Here is a 20,699-nt window from a genome sequence, read left to right as displayed (position 1 = left end):
TCCGTTGCAAATAAATATGTTTAGGGTCGGGGTGGCAATCTCCTTTCACACGTTCGCCCCGCGTGACTCGCAATCCAATTAAACCTAAATACGAGGATTGTAAACCTATTGGTTATTCCCCTTGCAGTCATGCATTTAAATCCCAGCCCTGGTACGAGAGTGGGTTGCGGGATCAGATTGTCACTCACGATTTCTTGACTATTGAGGGACGGGTGAGCGCCATTTTTTTTTTCAAGCAAGGGTTTTCCCGTAAGAAAAGAGCCCAGTGGCCACAAGCACGTATTTCAGACCACATTCTGCCTCTGGCCAACTCGCCCGATGGCGGGAGTTTGTAGTTCAACATATCAATCTGAATTCTTCTCTCCTGGCCGAATTAAGACTATAGGCAAGGACCCGTTTGCTTATTATTATTATTATTATTATTATTATTATTATTATTATTATTATTATTATTATTATTATTATTATTATTATTATTATTATTATTATTATTGCTCTATAAGGCCTCGTGCAGGCTGGCAAATAAAGGCAGACGAACAATAAGAATTCGGTCAATTGCCACGTTACGTGCTGTTGTCGTCGTCATCAGCTTATGTGTTATGCGCATCAAAGCCACAGATCCTTTTTCACAAAAATGAACAAGAGGCTTTTTTTTCCTTGGCTGAGAACAACGCCTTAGTCTAAGTTGACAGGATCCAGCCGTGGTTATCAACGCAAAGCATTTGGAAGAAGTAAAGAGCCACAACAAACGCTCAAGGAAAGAGTGTGTCTTTTCCCTTTTCCCAAACTGAATGGCTCTAAGATGGGTCTCTGTTAAAATTTGGCCTCCCCACCACCACCACCACCTTTCCCCGCCGCATCGTATTCCACTTCCAGGCCAAAGTCCCCTTCCTGGTTTCCTCTACCCTCTTTCGCTTAGGCATTCCGCCAGAGGCTATAGGATGTGTTTGATTTTCGCCATCCTCCTCAAGACTACCAATCTAAGCCCCTCCACCCCAAACACTTTTTCTTTCTCTCGCTCGCTCGCTCGCTTTCTCTCCCGCTCTGGCACCAGGTACAAAGCTGTATCCTGTAAAAGCCAACGGGGAAGTAATGAGGCACCCACCCAGGACGGCAAAAGCCGAGAGTGGAAGCGTGGGTCCCACGTGCTTTGTACCGAGGCCCGTGTTTGACAGTGAGATCAGAGTTGAAAGTAAACAATTCTATAGATTATTTCACGGGTCACAGAGGGGGAAAGCGCCTCCCTTAACAGACTGTCTGGATTCAGTGGCACGAGAGAGGCACCGGGACACTGGATTGTCCATCAAGGCTGTGTGTGAGATTCTCAATGAAGGAGACAGAAGAGAGAGGGGGGGAAAGCAAGCTTTTACGCAAAAAGAACAAGGGAAACTCCTCACACAGAGAACCCAGCCGTTCCAGGGCAACCCTCCTGGGTTTCAGGGGAGCAGTTACGCCGGGGCCCAAGTTTATCGCAACCCGAGTTCCTTGCAAGGCCTTTGCATCGTTCATGCAGCATCACGGCTTTGCTATAGACCTCACCTTTATGCTGCCTCAACCGAAATCCGGCTTTCGCATCAAAATTAAAATATATTTCTTGGTTAGTTATATCTAAAAGGGATCTGTTTATAACCCCCTCTGCCCTTAGAAGGATCTAGTGTCTCCGAGCAAATATGTTTAGGATCCCGCTAGCGCCTTTTGGATTCCAGACAAAGAATTCCACGGTCCTGGAGCTACCTTTGACTGTGATCAGCGAGCTCGGCCTCCACGTACTGTACTGTATCTGGAGGCAGGTTACATAAGAGGGGCATTTTATGCCCCGCATTAAGATAGAAGAGGCTGAAATAGTATTGCACTGTTAGTGTTAAAGAGTTCCGTCCACTGAATGCTGTGGGGCCTTCTTTCCCAAATAGAATGTCTCCAGACCTGGATTACACCTCAAGAAATCTGGGGCATCAGGACTGTTTGGCGCTGGGAAATGGTTGGCGCTGAGCACAATCCACTGGCAAGAGCAGGTCGTATTTATACAATTTCCCTTAATTTCAGTGGTATGTTTATTCAGGGGGCTCTCTCGGTAGATTTCTCGGCACACTCTGCCTTCTTGAACTTGTCCAGCTCCGAGGCTAGGTCTGCTGGCTTTATATGGGGACGGGAAGGCTATCTCAGGAGTAAGCGACTTGAGCTTTGCATGTTGAGAACTAAAAAAATTGGGACAGACAAAATCATGGAGGGAGGGGGAATTTGGTTTAAAGCCGGGCCGAAAACACGGTTTCAAATAAAGAAACCACCAGAATCAAACAGTAAAAAAAAAAACTGGACTTCCGTAAAGATCTCCCTTTGGTGCCCTTATGCTGTCCCAATTCAGCTGCTCAGCTCCTCCTGCTTGAGGTATGTCTCCCTACTTGGGTTTTGGAGGTCACCCATCCATAGGATCGCCATAGGACAGAGGCGACTTGACCGCACGCACCGACAACGATTAGGGCGCCCTGTGTTGCAAAGATTCTAACTGGATTAGAATCCAAAGGGTTACCTTTCGAGGACCTTTTCTAGCCCAATGCATCTTAATAAGGCTGTTCTCGGCCTGCCTTCGGCTTTTTCGCCGCGCCCTTTGTCTTTTTTTCCCCCTTTGCCCTTATATTTCTACAGGGGGAAGATTTCATTTTACGTAGAGGAGGAGAGGAAAGGCGGAAAACCAAACACCACGCAGAGTCGGGCTCCGGTGACCTGGCGTGGGGGCCGAGGTTTACACCGGCGGAGGCCTCGGTGCATTTTCTGTACGGGCGCCGGTGAGGTTGCGCTCGTTTCTGCTTCACGAGGCATTTTGTTTTCGCCCAAGGAACGGTTTCGCCCGGAATAGGAGGCGACTTGAGCCGCCGCCCCCCATACACCCACACACCCACAACCGAACTGGGCGCCTGAGACGCGTGTTCTGAGGGGAAGCCAACCAACCAACCAACCAACCAACCAACCAGGCGCCTCTCCCAGCGGCTGGGTTGCCGAGTGGTGGGTGAAGCCTGGCTGGCGAGGCCGGGAGGGGCTCCGGTCTGCCGGCGTTTCGCATTGGCCGCCGGCCCGGCAAACTCAGCCGAGCCAGAGCCGGGGTTTCGCACCGGCCCGAGTTGTGGGCCTTGGCAGACGACGAAAAGAGGAGGAGAAAGGCCACGGATACCCCTCTCTCTCTTCAGGAAGAGCGACGGGGTTGGGGTGGGTAGGTGGTTGATGGGTCTCTCTTGCTCTTAATCTCCCCTCACGGGGTTCGGATATCTCTATCCGAGGCTTGTATGTGTGTGGAACGCCCCAGGCCTAGAAGCGCGGGAACCAGTTGGCGGCAAATGGCCACCAGCAACCCTCTCCTTCTCGCCCCCTCCCCGCCCGCCTTGAAACCGGCGGAGGAGCCTTCCCGCCCCTCCCGAGGCCTCGATGGAAAGGGCGGGAATGGGCGCCCTCGCCGCCCCCACCCCGTTCGACCCGTCCAATGCAGAAAGGAGGGGGGGGTGAGGAGACTTGGCGACGAACACTGCGCGGCGAGGCGGGGCAAAGGCGGGCTTGGGCTCCGGGACTCAACCTGCCAGTCCCCTTGGATTGCACAACTGAGGTTAAAGGCAAAGATTTGCACACACACACACACACACACACACACACACACACACACACACACACACACACACACACACACACACACACACACACACACACACACGCCTCCTTCTTGGTGGGCCTCCCGAACCTCAGCCCCGCCCCGCCCTGCCCAGCCCGCAGCCGAGAGCAATGAAATGCTTTATCGATGAAACGATTATTCAGACGATTTAACTAATAAAAGGGCTCATCGATCGCTTGGAAATCACGTTATTTATAGACAGCTCGTTGTCAGGGCGCCACTTCAGACACGCGCTCCCTCGCCTCGCCTCGCCTTCCCTTTCCGCTGCCACCACCCCAAAGAATGAAAAGCTGGGGGCTTCCCCAATGAAGGAAGGAAGCGGAAGATCCCAAGCAAAACAAAAGGCGCAGGCCCCTGGTCCTCAAGGATCCCTTCCTTGCGCACCCTCCAGAAGAAGCGAGTCAAAGTTAACCTCTGGCTCCAGACCTCCGCCTCGGAAATCCCCGGACAAAAAAAAAAATCTGCACATTTCCATCTGTCTCTCCGTCCCTCCCGCCCCATCCACGCACACACCTCCGGGCTCCTCAGGAGACCCATATGATCGCTCTGGATTTAGTATGCATGCGCCGTAGCTATAAAGGGCGAGGAAGAGGAGCCGCCGCCACTCCCGCCAGGCAGGTAGCCAGAGAGCAGGGAAGAGGCGGGCGAGGAGGTCCCTTCCCTCTGGCTCCCGGGCTTCCTTCTCTGACATCCTGGAGCGGAGAGGCGCCCCCGGCCCTGTTCATAGATATCTCCTCCGAGATACTTGCTACTCGATTCTGAGGGCTTCCGAAAGCCAGATCCGCACCAGCACCATTCCTTCATCAAATCCAAGCACAGAGCTTTCCGCGAGTGTAATTAACCGGGAAAGTTGAGTGTTTCCGGTCATCCCGTTGTCAGGTTGGAGGGGGCCCCGGTTTCTACCCTGTGTCGTCTCTCTGGTGACATGTCTGGATCCCAAAAGCGCGTAATGAGAAAGAGGGGAACAGTGGAACTTGTTACCGAATTTTCAAGTGTGTTTAGAAACTCAGCCCAGCGATCCATTTTTGCTGGGAAAGAATTGATTCGCCTTAGAGCCTCTTCAAAAATGATATGCAGACAGATGCAGGGAGGGAGGGAAAATGCGAAAGCCACATACCTAACGCGCTCTCTCTCTCTCTCTATCATTAAATCGCTATTTGTTTGAGCAGAACTAGAAACACTATTCCCAGTAAACTCAATCTTCCTGTTTCTGATCCAGCACACTGTAAAACAGCAAACGCGGTCCGTCGACAGTTTATAGTCTCTACAGGAATCTCCTTGTGCCACTACTTCAGAGTAAAGTGATTCATGCATAGACAGCCTTTCCACAGAAATCCAAGACACATCCAGTGGCCTCGCTTTCTATACACGTTATACCTGCACTACCCCGACCGCACGCAGATGGCTTGCGAGGCCTTTGGAAACCTTTAAGATAGCCTTAAACAATTATTTTCAGCGACACCACTCAAAATTAGCGATCTCAGTCAGTCCTTACCTGCTCTGCCAGTCCTGGGAGCCGTGTAGTTTTTCTCTAATTCCATTCCGGTTTTTCAGGAGTTGGTGAAATGAACACAGAGGGGTTAAAAAAAAGTTTCCACTTCTCTCTCTCTCTCTCTTTTTTTTTTTTTTTTTTTTTTTTTTTTTTTTGAGGGGCTGCTTGCAGGTTGGAATAATTCAACCCTTCCGCTCCCCGTCGAGCCTTTGCAGCTGGTCACTGAGCTGAAACTAAACGTTTTAGGTGGGAAGAAAGCCTCCGAAGGAACCGTGAAATGATTAAGGAACTAAAGAGCTTCTCGCCATGTGAGATCATGTCCTGTTCTCTAAAAAACATCACAAGATGTCCCCAGACGCAGCCAAAACTCAAGAAACTCTGACATCTGTGGTAGCAGGAATCAAAGTTTGTTTGCAGCCCTTAAACTGTTACTGCCGCTGTTTACCAGAGCGGCCAACGTTTGTGAAGGAAGGCGGAGGCAGAAGAGAAAGGACGACCTGGGTTTGAAACTGAAAACACGCTGGATTTGGAGTCGCTAAAGTCGCCGATCAACTTTTCATTAATACCCACATTCATTAGCATTAAATGGGAGAATAAATATTGAAAGGGAGATGGATGTGTGGATTGGGGGGGGGGGGAAACATTGTGGCGTGGGTGGCTGTGTCTACATAGTGAAGGTTATACAGTACATATATATATTTATCTACTAGTGTCAGTCGTTAATATTCACCACCTATGTTAGTTTACTCCAGTTAGGACAAACACGGGATGCCACCCGCAATGAAATATTTTCTTGATGGTGTAGAAAATTCTGTCTCGCCAAAGAAGGTTGCAAAATTTCTAACCCTCTGAATCGTTTTCCCAGTTCGGCTACAGGCAAGAGCGCTTTTCAAGCCAGAGAGAGCGGTCTCCCCTGATCCGAGCCATTTTAACTGAAACGCATCTAGTAAGACGACTGCTTTTGCCTTTTACATGTTCTCTGAAAGGAAACCCAACGGACTCTTGTTTTAAAAAGAGTGTAATGAGCACCTTGTTCATTTAAGATGGGATGGAGAGGGGAGGAATCAAGACGAAGAAGGGGAAATGCGAATATCTGAAATATCAGTTATATATGTATTTCACAATTGGAGGTCATCCATTTCCTAATATGAAATACTGTTTTCCCTTTTATAAATAATTTTTTCTTTTTAAAAAAATCAGTATTTGCTTTTAGATGTTTTAATATTTGTCATGAGAGAATTATTTTTTTATTTTTAATCGTTTATTATATGTATACCGGACATATGAATCTCATTGTCTTAGTTCCTTCGTCTATTAATATATTTACAAAATAAATGTTATTCAACGTAAGGACACAGAAATGTAGAAGCTTCTGGAAATAACTAAGATCTAATAGGGAAGCAGAACCTTAAGTACTGTATCTTCATTCACCCTGTTTTAGAATCAAGGGCGGGGGGGGGGGGTCAGAATGTACCATCCAACGTATGAATGCCTTGTATTCTACCCATTTGTGATGTCTCCGCCTTTTTCAACAGAAGGTGGTTGAATTTTGCCTAGGCTACAAACACACAGGCGTGCGCGCACAAACACACACACACACACACACAGAGAGAGAGAGAGAGAGAGAGAGAGAGAGAGAGAGAGAGACTCCTTCAATAAAGACCAGCATTTTAAAAGAGAAAATTAAATATCAACCACGACACTATAGGGCGGGGTAAAAGGAGTCGGGCGGGGGGGTGAAGAATGGCTTTGCACTTTAATTTTCTCCACTGTAATAGTCAGCCTGATTAATTTCGAAATATTCATGCCTGTCTAAAATAAATCTACTTGTTCCACTAGACAGCTAAGCCACCCACTCTTTGCTATCTGCCATTACAGCTGAACATGGTATCAAAATAGTTTCTTAATCTAGACCTACACACACACACACACACACACACACACACACACACACACACACACACACACACCCATCCCACTACTCTCTTCTTCCCCCGACTGCAGAGTCTGTGGATGCTTCAATGAATCCAGTTTCAGGAAAGCGAAAGCAAACCGAGCGCATGAAAGAGTGCTGGCGGTGAGAAAGACCCCCATGTCGTAGGAATGGCAAACAGTGCATTTATGTAAACTAGCCCCCTTTAACTGTGCGGAAGAAGATCAACCTCCCCCTCCCCATGTCTCTTCCCCACGTACACACGCGCACGCAGAAACACACACACTGCCCGAGAGCTAAAACTGCTGCCTGTCTCCATTACAGCTTGAAAGAGAACTTTGTGACTGGGTCTTAAATTTTAATTGAACCGAGCGGGCCATCTCCAATTACCTTAAGCCAGTGTTGGGTATTTAAGGAAAAATTCACAAAAGGGAGGGAGGGAGAGAGAGAGAGCCTCCGAATCGGGTTTGGTCTGCGAAAAGTACTATGACGAGGTTCCCATATTCCCCAGGATTTAGTCAAGTGTAGACACACACGCGTGCACGCCCTAAAGGGCTTTGCTCCTGCTCTCAAATAATGGCGCGTGAAGAATATGAGTTGTGTTTGTATGTGTTCGCGCCGGTATCTTCGCAACGGAGCTCAAGGTAAAGAAGGCACTTCCACAGCACAGTCCTACCCACATTTCCTGGGCCGTAACTTCAGACGAGGTCAAGCGGGGTTACCTCCAAGAGAGGCAGTAATCCTGCATCCACCCACTTCTTTGGTGGGAGTAAGTCTCTTAGAAATTCAATCAGGCGTGCTTGTGGACAAGCAAGCCTAAGACTGCTCGGCTGGGAAGTTACCCCAGGCAGCAATGCTGAGCCTAATGGGGCTTACTCTCGGGCACTTATTCATAGGGTCAGTGCTCCAGATCCAGGGATTTCAGCAAGGAAGCACGCGCTTATCTCTCCTATTGACATTCATAGATCATTCATGTGCTTAGGGCTGACTGGATCCATCCAATATTTTTTACCAAAACGCTTTTGTAAACAACCAAATGACTTCGTAAGGAAAAAAAGAGAGCTGGGGGGGGGTGTTAACTGATCCATGGATCCCTGTGAAGGCGCCTGCCGAGAGCCGCAAACCCCTTCCACTCAGGCCTGTTTAGAAGGAAAGCCCAAGATGCAAAGCACGTGCGAACAGTTTGCTATTAATAAAGGGGTTATGCACTTACCAAATATAGGGGCAGTATCTTTTAAAATATCTAAATCTAGATATACCTGTTTTCTTACACGTAGGGTAAGGTGTTGGCAGAAACCGTCCAGTGAAAATTTATTACGATTGACGATGCTGATGGGAGAGAAGAAAGCTCAAGATATTCGGAAAAACTGCGAGAATAACCCTCAAGTTTACTTGAAGTAGAGCTGTCTGTAATCATATGCACATTTACTTTAGAATAAGCTGCCTTGAACGAAATAGACCCTTGCCTCCCCGCCTCCGCCACCAGATGACCAGGGAGAAGATCGGATTATTATTGCGCTCAACAGTACAGAGCCGTTTGAAAGCAGATTCTTTCCCAGACGCTTACATTGGGTGTGAGGTGTTCGCATTTCGAGATTTAGCAGACTTGCGAATAACCCTCGGCCTGATTCCGGTGGAACAAGCCTTCGGAGCTAGCTGGCGGCGAATTCGCAGTGGTGCGGGACGTTATCCGCGGCTCAAAGCAACCCGAGTGGAATCTGGAATCAGAGAGGATCCGCGACCCCCGTCCACGACGATGGGGCTCGCGCAGGAGAGCTTTTCGGGTTATAATGACCCGCCTGAAGTAGAAAATATCACATATTTGGAGAAGCAGGTGTGTGTGTGTGTGTGTGTGTGTGTGTGTGTGTGTGTGTGTGTGTGTGTGTGTGTTAACGCCCCAATGGGCTCTCTCAGTAGTTTGTGTCTGCCCTCAGCTGTCCTACTTCCTCTTTTTCTAACGTCTCAGTACCTTCTTTCTTTATATATAAATCACACACACACACAAACACACACACACACACACACACAATTTAGCTACCCTGAAATAAAACTTATTTTTTTAAAAAAACTTGTTAAAATGTCATTCCGACTAAAACACTTCTGATGTAGGAGCGGTGAAAGACTCCTTGTAGAAACCTACCTACCTAGATTCCAATACTGTATTACCTTCAGAACGTTGCAAAGGGTAACCCATTTATCTTGATCCTGGTTTGCAGAGCAAAGGCAGAAGCTAGTTTTATTTCCAATGAGCTATTTAATTATAGGAGGATCTTGCTCCTGCCTACTCCCTGCTTTTGGGATCTTGGAGGGAGAAATGGTACTGGGAAGGAATACGGTCAACAGCATTCAAATAATTCCTTTTGAAGTATCTATTCACAGGGCCAGACTCCCCTGTGTTTCTGGCCCTACATGTTCTCTATTGGTACCGGTACACAGATTCACCTGAACATAAGCAGTTAGTTGCCATGGTAGTCCTGAAACACTTATGTGCTGCCCAATCTTATTTACATTTGCTTGAATGCAAACCCCCCAGATTTAAATAGGGCTGGCTTCTGAGTAAACATGTCTACCTTCAGGTTCTTGGTAGTTTCATGGTATAGATGTAACTAATTACTTTGAATGGAAGTGAGAGCTGGACCATGGAAGTGAGAGCTGGACCATAAAGAAAGCAGACCGCCGAAGAATTGATGCCTTTGAATTGTGGTGCTGGAGGAGGCTCTTGAGAGTCCCCTGGACTGCAAGGAGAACAAACCGATCCATTCTAAAGGAAATCAACCCTGAGTGCTCACTGGAAGGACAGATCCTGAAGCTGAGGCTCCAGTACTTTGGCCATCTCATGAGAAGAGAGGACTCCCTGGAAAAGACCCTGATGTTAGGAAATTGTGAGGGCAAGAGGAGAAGGGGACGACAGAGGACCAGATTGTTGGACAGTGTTATTGTGAAGTGACCAACATGAATTTGACCCAACTCCGGGAGGCAGTGGAAGAGAGGAGGGCCTGGCATGCTCTGGTCCATGGGGTCACGAAGAGTCGGACGCGACTAAACGACTAAACGAACGAACGAAATTACTTTCAAGTAAACAAGAAAGCTTTCTTGCACGGATCTGTGACCAACTTGAGCCACAAGATTTGGCTTGAAGTTGGTGCAGGGTTCTATCTAGAGAACAGCCTGGGTAAAAGATGGAATAAAATTCCAGTGGAAACACAGTTACGTACTGGAGAATAATACATTTAGGGCAGAACCTTAGTCCTGCTAAAGTTGGGCACTTCAGCTTAGTGGGGTTGAGAAACCTAGGGCGGAACCATTGGAAAATGAAGTCATGTGTTTTGCCTATGTGCCCACTTTAATCTGCAGTTGAATGAGGTGCCTGAGCATAAGATGGGAGCATCTAGAATGAGTAGATATGAGTAGTGGGGATACTACTGATATGGGCATATAGTTTCACAAAATAAGGGGAGACCTGCCTGTTCTCATGTTTGGCCCTCAATATTTGAACAACATCTTAGAAAATGCAGAATATGGTTCTGCTCAATGTTCACAACATTCCATGGATAAATCTGTATACCATACTATACAGTACTGAACCACGGTGTATAGATGTATGTTTCCAAATGCACCAGAGTTATTTTCTCACTGTGTATTTGCCAACAGATTTGAACACGGAATACTTAAACTGTGCATAAGTGTCTCTACAAATTCAATCTACTTTCCATGGATGTGAACAGCACAAATCTTACTGGCAGTTCCCTAATAAAAGTGATTCTCAGTTGCCAAGCATGTGTGTGCCTAAGTCTGTATTCATGCAATTTTGCCTGCTGAAGGATTGCACTAAATTGTGCTCTGGTCCAAGGGAAAGTCAGATCAAAAAAATAATTAGACACCTCCCTGTTTACATTTTTGAAGCCCAGATCCAAAAAGGTGGAGTGGGGGGATGCAGTCAGAGAAGTGTGTTTATACTGTTGTCAGTGGTTCCACATTTAAGCCTATCCTGTCTCCCCTTGCTGGCAGTCACCATGGAGGATTCAAGCCAGGGAAAGGTGCACAGCGTAACAGTCCACCTTTGCTGGAAATCAAGTCTTTGTGTGTTCAGGTGTACTTACTTCCAGATAATCACAAAACTGCAGCTGCAGGAGAATGGTTACAAAACAGTAAGTTCCAAAGACTTTTATAGAGTTTCCTCTGGCATAAACATTCATAGAATGGACTGGCTTGCACAATGCTGTTATAAGACTGACTAGCAATATACTTGGGTTGAGTCAAGGTGGGAAACTAGACTTTGAGAGAGAATTTTGCTGGTTCCAGAATCTACATCTGAAATTACCCATTTCTGGAATAATTATTAGAGTGGGTTGGATTTTGAACTGTGTGTGGTGTATGCACGTTGCTTGCTTCTTATTTATCTCTCACAGGTGTCCTTTCCTCCATGGAACTGAACAATACAGGGCACATAGTGGCAGGACACACACACACACACACACACACACACATACACATGCATTATTATTGTCAGAACACCCATGTGAGGCAGAGTTGGATGAGAACAGGGGTTTGAACCCAAGCCTCTCTGGTGCATGTCTAAGAACATCCAGTCTCTCAGTTCTGCAATACATTGCAGCAGAGGAGGAGAAACTTCCTAAGGTTGTTGAGCAAAAGGTTCAGCACGCAAGTTTTACAAAGGACCTTGACAGGAAGGATGATGAAAATGACTATGCAGCTATTACTAGTCCTGCTGGACACCCACAACACACCTTCTGCCTGCACACCTCCCAAAGTTTAAGCTCCCATGAACATGAGAGGAATTCGTTTTGAATAAATGTGTGCAGGATCATCCTGTCTTGTACAAGCTGTTGAATATCTTGGCTGTATCCGTTGCAACTGATATAATAATTCCAGATCAAGGCCAGCCTAGGCTTGGAGACAAGCACCAGATGATCAGGTATGTTTGCACACAACACACACACCCTCCCTTGCTTGCCTTCCACTTACACGCATCTCATGCCACACCATAGAGGTGTAACTAGTAATCCTAGGACCGGAGAGGTTTGGCTGCTCTGTTGATTACGCTGAGTTCACACGTGATTGACATGCGTAGAGAGAAAATGGAGGAATGGGAAGGAACAGGTGGGTCTGAACATAACTGGGCCTTTCGGGTTCCCCATGTAGCCAGCGTGTTTTGCATCTCCTTCTCTGCAAAGAGGAGCCGTGGATGGGAGCGTCGGTATACATGCTAGGACAGGCAGATTCAAGCCTTTCTGGCAGCCAATACCAACAGTAAGGGTCGAGCAGCAACTTTTTGCACTCTCTAAACCCCCCCTCCCAGCATGCCTCAAGGCACGGATCACTCTCTAAGCTTTAACTAAGTTAAAATTTCAGAATCGGGCCCATTCTACACATGGTTGTCCACAGTCCCTTCCTGTCCGAGGCCTCCTCTTCCCTTTTGCCCGGCGACTGCGGAGAGCGCACACACAGAAAACAGGACTCTCCCTAGTTTGGTAGTTGCTCGACCACCGGCGAGGGGAAGAGGCACCGACGTTGTGAAGGGCTTTCTCGGAGGATTCCCTCCCCTTCCGTCCAGCTCATACCCTGCCTGAGTTAAAACCCGTCGCCACCATGGAAATCTTAGGCATTGTCGTCTCACCAAAGCCCGTTCCCATTGGGAGCACAGAAAGCCTCGCTGGCCCTTTCCAAGCACTCCGAGAGCCCCCCCCCGCCCGGACGGCACCCTAACCCTAATCCTGTTTCTGGCACTTTCAGGCCGGGCGGCTGGCATTTGGGAGCGCCCCCCCCCCCACAATAACCCCCTGCCTCCATGCCATCGGCCGGCGTGGCGAGGACAGGCGTCCTGGCTTTCTCCGCCAACTAAGGCTTAGCCTTGGAGCTTTCAGACGACGCCCTCTTCACCGAGGTAAGCCTGAGGAGCCCTTCAAGGGAAGGCCGAGGAGATGGCGAGGGAAAGGAGCGCAGGAGGGCGTTGCGCTTCGAATCTCCGAAATCCAACAACAAAATCGAACAGCAAGAAAGACGGGGGAGGGAATTCCCTTTCCCCCCCCCCGGGCTGGCCCTGATAGAAACACGTCATTTCAGCGGGGGGAGGGGGGCGGAAGAAGGAGGGTGATATTGCCCAGAATCACCTGTCACAAGCAGGCGTCTTGTTTACCGGGAGACAGAGGACACCCAACCATAAGCCAGCAACCCATTCACACGTGAAAAAACCCTAAAGTTCCGCTCACCTTTAAAAATAAAAGATTCTGCTTATTGTTGTTGTTAGTACTGTTATTCATACAAAGTATGGGCACCTGCCAATCGCTGAGGTAGGCCCTTGGCCCATCTAGCTGAGCATTGCTTACGCCCTGGCAGTGACCCTGCAGACGAGGTCTTTGCTCCCGACTGTTAAACCTGGCGCCCCTTAAAAGGAAACCTCAAAGCGACCCGCCTGGACTTCCTCCAGGCTGCAGCACGTGCTCCGGCCCGGAGTACAGCCCCCCCCCGCCTTTAATCGCTTTATGTCCGCCGGCCTTTCCCGAGTGGTAAAGCAGGGAAGACTCCCCATGTGGTTTAGTCATGGATAGAGTGACCGACCAGGACCCTGGAGAGCAGGGTCCGAATCCATGCTGAGCTATGGAAACTCGCTGGTTGAGTGGGAACTGGTAAAGCCTCTCCTTAAATATCTCGCTTATCTTGAAGCCTGATCAGGGTCGCTAGAAGTCGGTTCCGACTTGACGGCAGGTAACAGCAACAAAGCAGGGAGATGACCGAGGCAGCAAGAGACAGACAGGCACCTGCTTCTGTTCCCGTGGATCTTGCAAGTAGATGAGCTTGATCCCCAAGGATAATACAATTGCACTTATTCACAAGGATCTCCGCAACAGTAATTCTACAGGGAGGGGACCTTTTAATGACACTTAGAGGCTAACTTGTGTATATTTAAAGAAATGCCAGCTTTAAGAGTCCGAGGGCATGCGCCTTCCCTTGTGTCCCCCCCATCCATGAATATTCAGCTATGCAACGCAAGAGGAACAGTTTTCCCAAAAAAATATGTTTTAGGCTCTGGTGTGAAAAAGCAGTACCTTCTTTATTGGCTTAAGACGCTTGGCTTTATTTGGTCCTCAATGCCGGGCTAAAACTCCCGTGGATCCTCGGACTTTCTGTTCTGGTTTTGGTTTCGTTGAATGATTCTGCCTCAGTCGCCTTTTCAGCTGGGGGGGAAAGGCGACTGACAAAAGGCAGAGCTGAAGGAAAAGGACAGATATACCTGCAACGGAATTGGAACTTGATTTTAGTTAGCGGCCCTGGTTTCCAGAGAGGTTTTAAGTTCTGAAATCGGCAAATCGGTTGGAAAAGTGGAGGGCAGGAGCGGATTCTGAGCCAAGGGAGAGCAAAGGGTGTAAATAAGCGGTGAATCATACCCTCCTCACAAGGTTAAGATCTGACAGAGGGCAGGCCAGCCGAGCTTGCTGTTGCAGGTTAAAGAGTTTCAAAGCCGACGTTTCGAAACAATAAATAAATAAATAAATAAATAAATAAATAAATAAATAAATAAATAAATAAATAAATAAATAAATAAATAAATAAACGGAAAGGGAGAGGTCTGGGTGGTGGTGGTAAGGAAGCGAGGGAAGCGAAGTGGAAGGAACACATCTGTCTGCCCTGCTCTTCTCTGCAGGTCCGCAACATCTGGACGCACCCTCCTGTGTGTGTGTGTGTGTGTGTGTGTGTGTGTTTGTGGGCGCTAACCTCGCCCCAGTCATTGGGGTGAACTCTTGAGAGGAAAGAGAAAGGACGGGGAGGGGAGGAAGGAGGGGGGGCCAGAGCCACGGCCGGCCGCAGAAGCCAAGCGGGGAATGAACTACGACTTTGTGACTTTAATTAAAGCGACTCGGCGGGGCAGGAAGAAGAGGAGGGGCAGCCTTGAAATCCGCGCGTTCTTCTTTCGCGGCCCCATTTCCGGCCGGCCGGCTGGAGGTCTTCTCGGTGTGGGCTGGGCAGCATTTCAAGCCTGCCTTTCAGAAAACACCCAGAGGGTCACCCTAAAGACGGGCAGATGGGTTTCCGTGCAAATTCTTGCGGATTCCAATTTTCTTCTTCAGCCCAGCCCTTATTCGGGAAGCAAGGGGGGGGGGAGATTCCTGTGCGACTAACAAAAGCTCTAGCCCCCCCCCCCGCCTTTTCCGGCTTTGAATGTTGGTGGAATCTCAGCAGGAAAGCCTTCAGTTGACTTTGAGGGCCAGGAAAACGTTTCACTGAAATTAAGAACGTCTCCGATTCTATGAGCACTTCCTAGCGACTAAATTCTCTTGAATACTAGTCGGGTTTACTTCTGAGTAAACAGACCCTCACTGTACATTTGGGGATCGTAGGGGCTGGGTACCGTACTTTCCCATGTCCCTCCAATCTGGATCAGTGGGAGCGTGTGCCGTCTCTAAGCTTGGACGCCAAAAACGGGAGAATCCTTCTTGCTTTTCAAATGTTATCCCAATGCAACTCATAGAGTGGTATTTATTTGGTGAAGGAAATAACTCTCAACACGCTTTATTCTGATTGAAACTCGCGACTTTACTTTGAGCCACCAATATTATGGGTTTTTTTTTTCACATTGTATTGGTCTATCTTTTCGTCCCATCTTCCTCAACAGTTTCCTTCTTCCCGGCGCCCTCCAAAAATTCTACTTGTTCGTTTTATTGATATTTCGAAGATTTGCATGCCTCATTTTAGGGAAAGCCCGCTCCAGGCGGCCTACAATGGAACATTTGAAAGGTAACCAAGGAGTGATTAAAAATATCCAGCGCCTTTTCTGGCAGACCATGGCACTCCCTGCCCTAGTGCCTCGTGGAGCCACGACGCCCATCATCCCCCACCAGTATGGCAGGAAGTGGCCACGCTGGAGTGTCGTAATCCAAAGGGACCGATTGGGGGGGGGGGGGCGACTCAAGAAATCCTGCCCTGTTCTTCTAATAGGGGGTGGCGAGACCCATAGAATTCTCTGTTGGAATTCGCCGCTACAAGATGTAGAGATGCGACCATTAGGAAAGATGGCTTGAAAAGAAAAACAAACGAAACAGATGATAACCAGTGCCTAAGGATCGCCTGTTCTGAAAGGCGGTGGCCGAGCCCTGAAGCCAAAGGGGGGGGGTCTTCTCGGGCGGAGAGAGGCTCCGCCGCCGCCGCCGCCGCATCTCCCTGCAAGCCAAAGGCGGGGGCCCAACCGCAGGAAGAGCATCACCTTCACGCCCCGCTTGTGAACTGGAACCGGGATTGCTGGGCTAGATGGACCTTGGGGTGATCCAGCAGGGCAATTCCAACGCTTAATTTGTCACGTCTTCAAAGATGCCACGAGATGTCTTCATTGTTCTCGCCCGGTGGCGGCAGTCCTCCAGAGGTGTGCCGGGGCCGAAGGCGGAATGGGTTTGCCTGGTTCCACCTCGTCTCCCTCCGGCTGGATGAAGGGAGGCCGGGGGGGGGGGAGGACGGCCGCCTGGCCAGGGGGATCGTTTCTCACCAGGAAGGTCGGGGTGGGGTGCAAATCCACCCTTCACTTTTATCGGTGGGGGCAGAGTTTTTAGTGTACAGTATTTTAGTGTATATTGGATTGGTAGTATAGGTATATGTTTTTATATACTACTATAGAGACATATTGCTTAGTGTAAGGTGAATACTTTTAGAAAAATATACAGTAGTTTGTGTTAATGTTTGCTGAAATCCAGCAGCTTGTCACAACTAAAGAAGGCCCGTTGACTCGGTAGGAATCTAGTGAGCCAGATCCTTCGGAAGTGCCATTGATTCAATAGACTTACTCTAGCTGCAAGTTACTACTGGATTTCAGCCAATGTGGTGGTCTTTTTCAGAGCAAACTGTTGCAATTGGCACTGAGTACTCTTTAAAGAAAAGAAAAGAAAATGAGAAGAGACGTGTAAGAAACGTACACACACGTGTCCCATAAATTGTCACCGTCCTCCCACCTCAACCATAGGTTTCGCAAAGATACGGCCCATAGACTGGCACTGGACCTAGTTTTAGGTTCACTGAAAGGGCTGCGCTCCCGGCTCTGAGTTCCGGTTCTTCGCTGTCTTTCTGGTGAGTTTTGGCCCGGGCATTTCCAGAAAGTTCTGCGCAATGAGCCAACTTCGGACGGCCCCCCTCCTCTTCCCTCTGCTCCTGCAGGAGGTCCATCCGAGGTCAAGGTCGCTGTTCTCGGGGAGGAAGGGAAGGTATTCGAAGCCGGGCAGGACAAGAGCGAGCGAGCGAACGAACTGGCTCAAGGGTCCCTTGCGCAGCCACCACGCCCCCGACCCGTCACAGAGACAAAAAAACCAGCCCGGGTTTACAAGAGTCAGCGAAAGAAGCTGGACCGAGCAATACATAGCAGGATCAATGGGCTACGAAATACTGTAGTGCTGTACTAGTACTACCACCACCACTACCACCAATAGTAATAACAACTATCTATTACTATTGTTAAGGAACGAAGGAAGGATGAGCAGCGAGCTCGCCATTCCTTCAGAACGTTTCATCAGGTATCAGGACAATTGGGAAAGGGAGGGAAAGGAGAAGAAGGGGAAACGCTTCATCCTAGCCACCACGTTATAAGCGTGGGAGCGGTCACTACTTCGGTTCCACCCTGCAGTCTGCCACGTGGGAGAGCTCGTCCGAGGTTTACAGGGCGCAACTCAAGGGAGGTACGCAGCCTCTAGGGAGAAAAGGGTTTGAAGCAGCCTACTGTACTGTACTACCCATGGATTTCCGTGGGATCGCCTCTCTGGGAGAGAGCGGAAACACGGAGTTAACAGGCATGCCTCGTAACAGCCAACCTGAAATTTAAATTTAAGTACAGCACTCGGCAGAAACCGTCCACTGAAGCCAAAATAAAGTATCAGAGATTTTGTAAACAAGAGAAAGAGAAACTAATGGTGGGTCTGAACGACATTATGACCTTGAGAGAACCTCCCTGTGGTTGTGGAATATTAGTTGTTATTAATTTTGGGCAGCGAGTCTTTGCCCCATTCATTTGAAGGGTAGGTTACACGTGTTCGGTTTATCAGGCCAAAAACAAAAGAAAAATAAATAAAAATAAAGAACACTAAAAGGTTGTGGTACCTTAAAGACTAACGCGGCTACCTCTTCTAGAACGACAACAATGTGTTCAGTTGTATCACTCACATTCATAGGGCTCAGAAAGGTGGATTCATCGGATGGCACTTTTCACATTTCTGATGTACGTTTTTTAAGCGTCCAGAGCCTGGTGTCTGGCAATTAATTGTTCACACGAAAATCTAAGATTCCTATGTACAATCTACTTCCACGGTCACAAAAGCAAAAATAAGCATATGCATCAGTAAAAACTGAAGTGGCATCATAACAACAGTACTGTAACAACAATGCCAATGCGGATGGAGATAGGGAGGTTTTTAAAGCACAGACTACCCTGTGGCAAACCAAAGTTTACTCAGATTCATTCTGGATTGAAGTCTCCAGGAAAATCCGCAGGAGGTGGGCTCAGATCTGATTTATAATTCATTTATAACCCGACACTAAGCACGTTAGCAGTAAGTGTCGGTGTTAGTTTAAAAGGGATTCAAATGCTAATGCGTTTAAGATAGGTTTTTTTAAAAAATGCGTTAGAATAGAATGTATTATAAACTAACTCAGTGGGGTTTCCTTCCTTAGGACCCTCAGTTAGAAACATTTACTAGAAGCTTCCCTATTTAATTCAATGGGTCTCATTTTCTGGCCACAACCCGGATTTAAGCATATTTACTGGGAAGCAAGTCCCATTTATGTGTACTTCTTTATGTGAAAGTAAGTGGCCTCGACTGTCAGCCTCGCAGCCCGATCGTATAATATGTTTTGTCCCACTTTGATCAGTGGAGCTTGCTTGCAGTCAAGTTTAAATAGAATTTCAGAAGGCTTACTCGGGCATGAGCCTTACTCAGCAAAATACTTCCGAACAAACAAATCGGGAATATTTTTCGGACTGGGAAACAAGTGGAGCATCTACAAACCGGATGCTAAAAAACTGGTATTGAGAAGTTTTTAATTCAGTTTAAAACGCTTTTCATTGGGAACGAATCGGTTTTAATGGTGCTTTCGTTTACCTGTGGCTGTAGTCGGAGACGCTCTATCCCTAGGAAAAGACTCATTGTACTTAGTGGTGATCCGTACTGCTTAGGATCGGACTGTTCTTTTGTTTAATCAGACATAAACTATAAGATGTACTGAAGGACAAAGATCAGAAAAACAGAAGTTTAAAGCGCCCTCTCCCAGCCGCAACGCTCATTAGGCTGACCTTTCAGCCTCCTAACCCGCTCCATAGGGTTGTTGTGAATATTCCTAATGATCACCCGAAAGGACGTTTGGTCAAAATCAGCAGAGAAAGCGCATTGACGATCAAGCATTCCTCTTAGGTTCCAGAGCGATCCGAATCTGGATTACTTAATGATAAACCCTTTCAAATTCAGCTCAGCTTCATTGCTTTGGAGATGACAGGCGCCAAAACAACTATTCATCTTACCTACCGTGTTTCCCCGAAAATAAGACAGACTCTTACATTAATTTTTGCTCCAAAAACGTATTAGGGCTTATTTTCAGGGGATGTTTTATTTTATAGTCATGTCATCTTCTGGTTGCTGCACAATGCTGCACAATGGTGGAGGGTGGAGTTTCACTTAACTAGGACTTATTTATGGGGTAGGGCTTATATTATGAGCATCCTGAAAAATCATTCTAGGGCTTATTTTCCGGTTAGGTCTTATTTCCGGAGAAACAGAGTATGCAAAACTCTTTCTGTCAGAGGGAATGTATATCCGGAAATAAAGGATTAAAGATTTGATGTTAGTCTACTGGTCATAATTTTCTTTAAATCGTTCAGAAATTAGACCCATTGCCTCTTCCTGTACAGAACGGACCTTTTCTGAATCGCCTTATGCGAAATTTAAATCGAAATAGAGGACAGATCAATGATCGAGAGGCATTTTCAATTTCAAATACTGTATACCATGAGTTCTGAAAGTTTACCGACGTCGATAGAAAGTGACTCCGGTTTCTAGGGCTGCGATCCTAAACGCCCAGATGGGACCCGTAATCCTCATGGAGGTGAGATCCACTGAAATCTTCAAAAGGAAAGCTGCCATCCTAAAGTAATATAATCTGAGTGGCACGTCGCCTTTTTGAAACGCCTAACTCGCGACTTTCTGTCGCTGGACTTCCACCATCTTTATTTTAAAAACTTGCTTAGGAATGCAGTCACTCGAAGAAGGAGAGATTTGGTCAAAAACGGCCCTTCACCTGAGCATTTCACGCTCATTCCTGTGAGAAATGGCACACGGTTTATTTTAAAATAAAATGAATTTCGTTTTCCGCGAATCGCCCCGCTTTGGGTACCACAGCAGTTGCTAAGGGTGCGAAACAGTAGACTTCTAAAACAGAAAACTAGGGTGATTACCATTTCTGTAAATAGTTGACATTTAGAATCGACTATCTTTATTTCACAGCAATGGCGAAAAAAGGCAGAAGAACTCTATTGTCCAACGCCTTCCGGAACGATTTCGACTTTGCTAACTCAGCCCTGTCTACTCGGAAGCAAATCTCACAGATTTCCACCCACGCCCCCTTAAAAGGATTTCCTT

General features: G+C 47.6%; 1 protein-coding gene across 2 annotated transcripts in view; it reads right to left on the bottom strand.

Moving 5' to 3' along the window:
• The window catches only part of PAX5 (paired box 5), a 304,245-nt gene extending 298,709 nt beyond the window's left edge, over nucleotides 1–5,536 (bottom strand). For both annotated transcript variants that reach the window (XM_020791379.3, XM_020791381.3), the window contains exon 1: nucleotides 5,151–5,536. In XM_020791379.3, coding sequence (XP_020647038.2) covers nucleotides 5,151–5,196 — 46 coding nt within the window. In that variant the 5' untranslated portion in view covers nucleotides 5,197–5,536. The remainder of the gene's footprint in view (nucleotides 1–5,150) is intronic.
• Between the last annotated feature and the right edge of the window lie 15,163 nt (nucleotides 5,537–20,699).

This window comes from Pogona vitticeps, chromosome 2 (assembly GCF_051106095.1).
Source record: "Pogona vitticeps strain Pit_001003342236 chromosome 2, PviZW2.1, whole genome shotgun sequence".
Lineage (NCBI taxonomy): Eukaryota > Metazoa > Chordata > Lepidosauria > Squamata > Agamidae > Pogona > Pogona vitticeps.
Note: the sequence above shows the minus strand (reverse complement) of the source record. Positions and strands in the feature narration are given on the sequence as shown.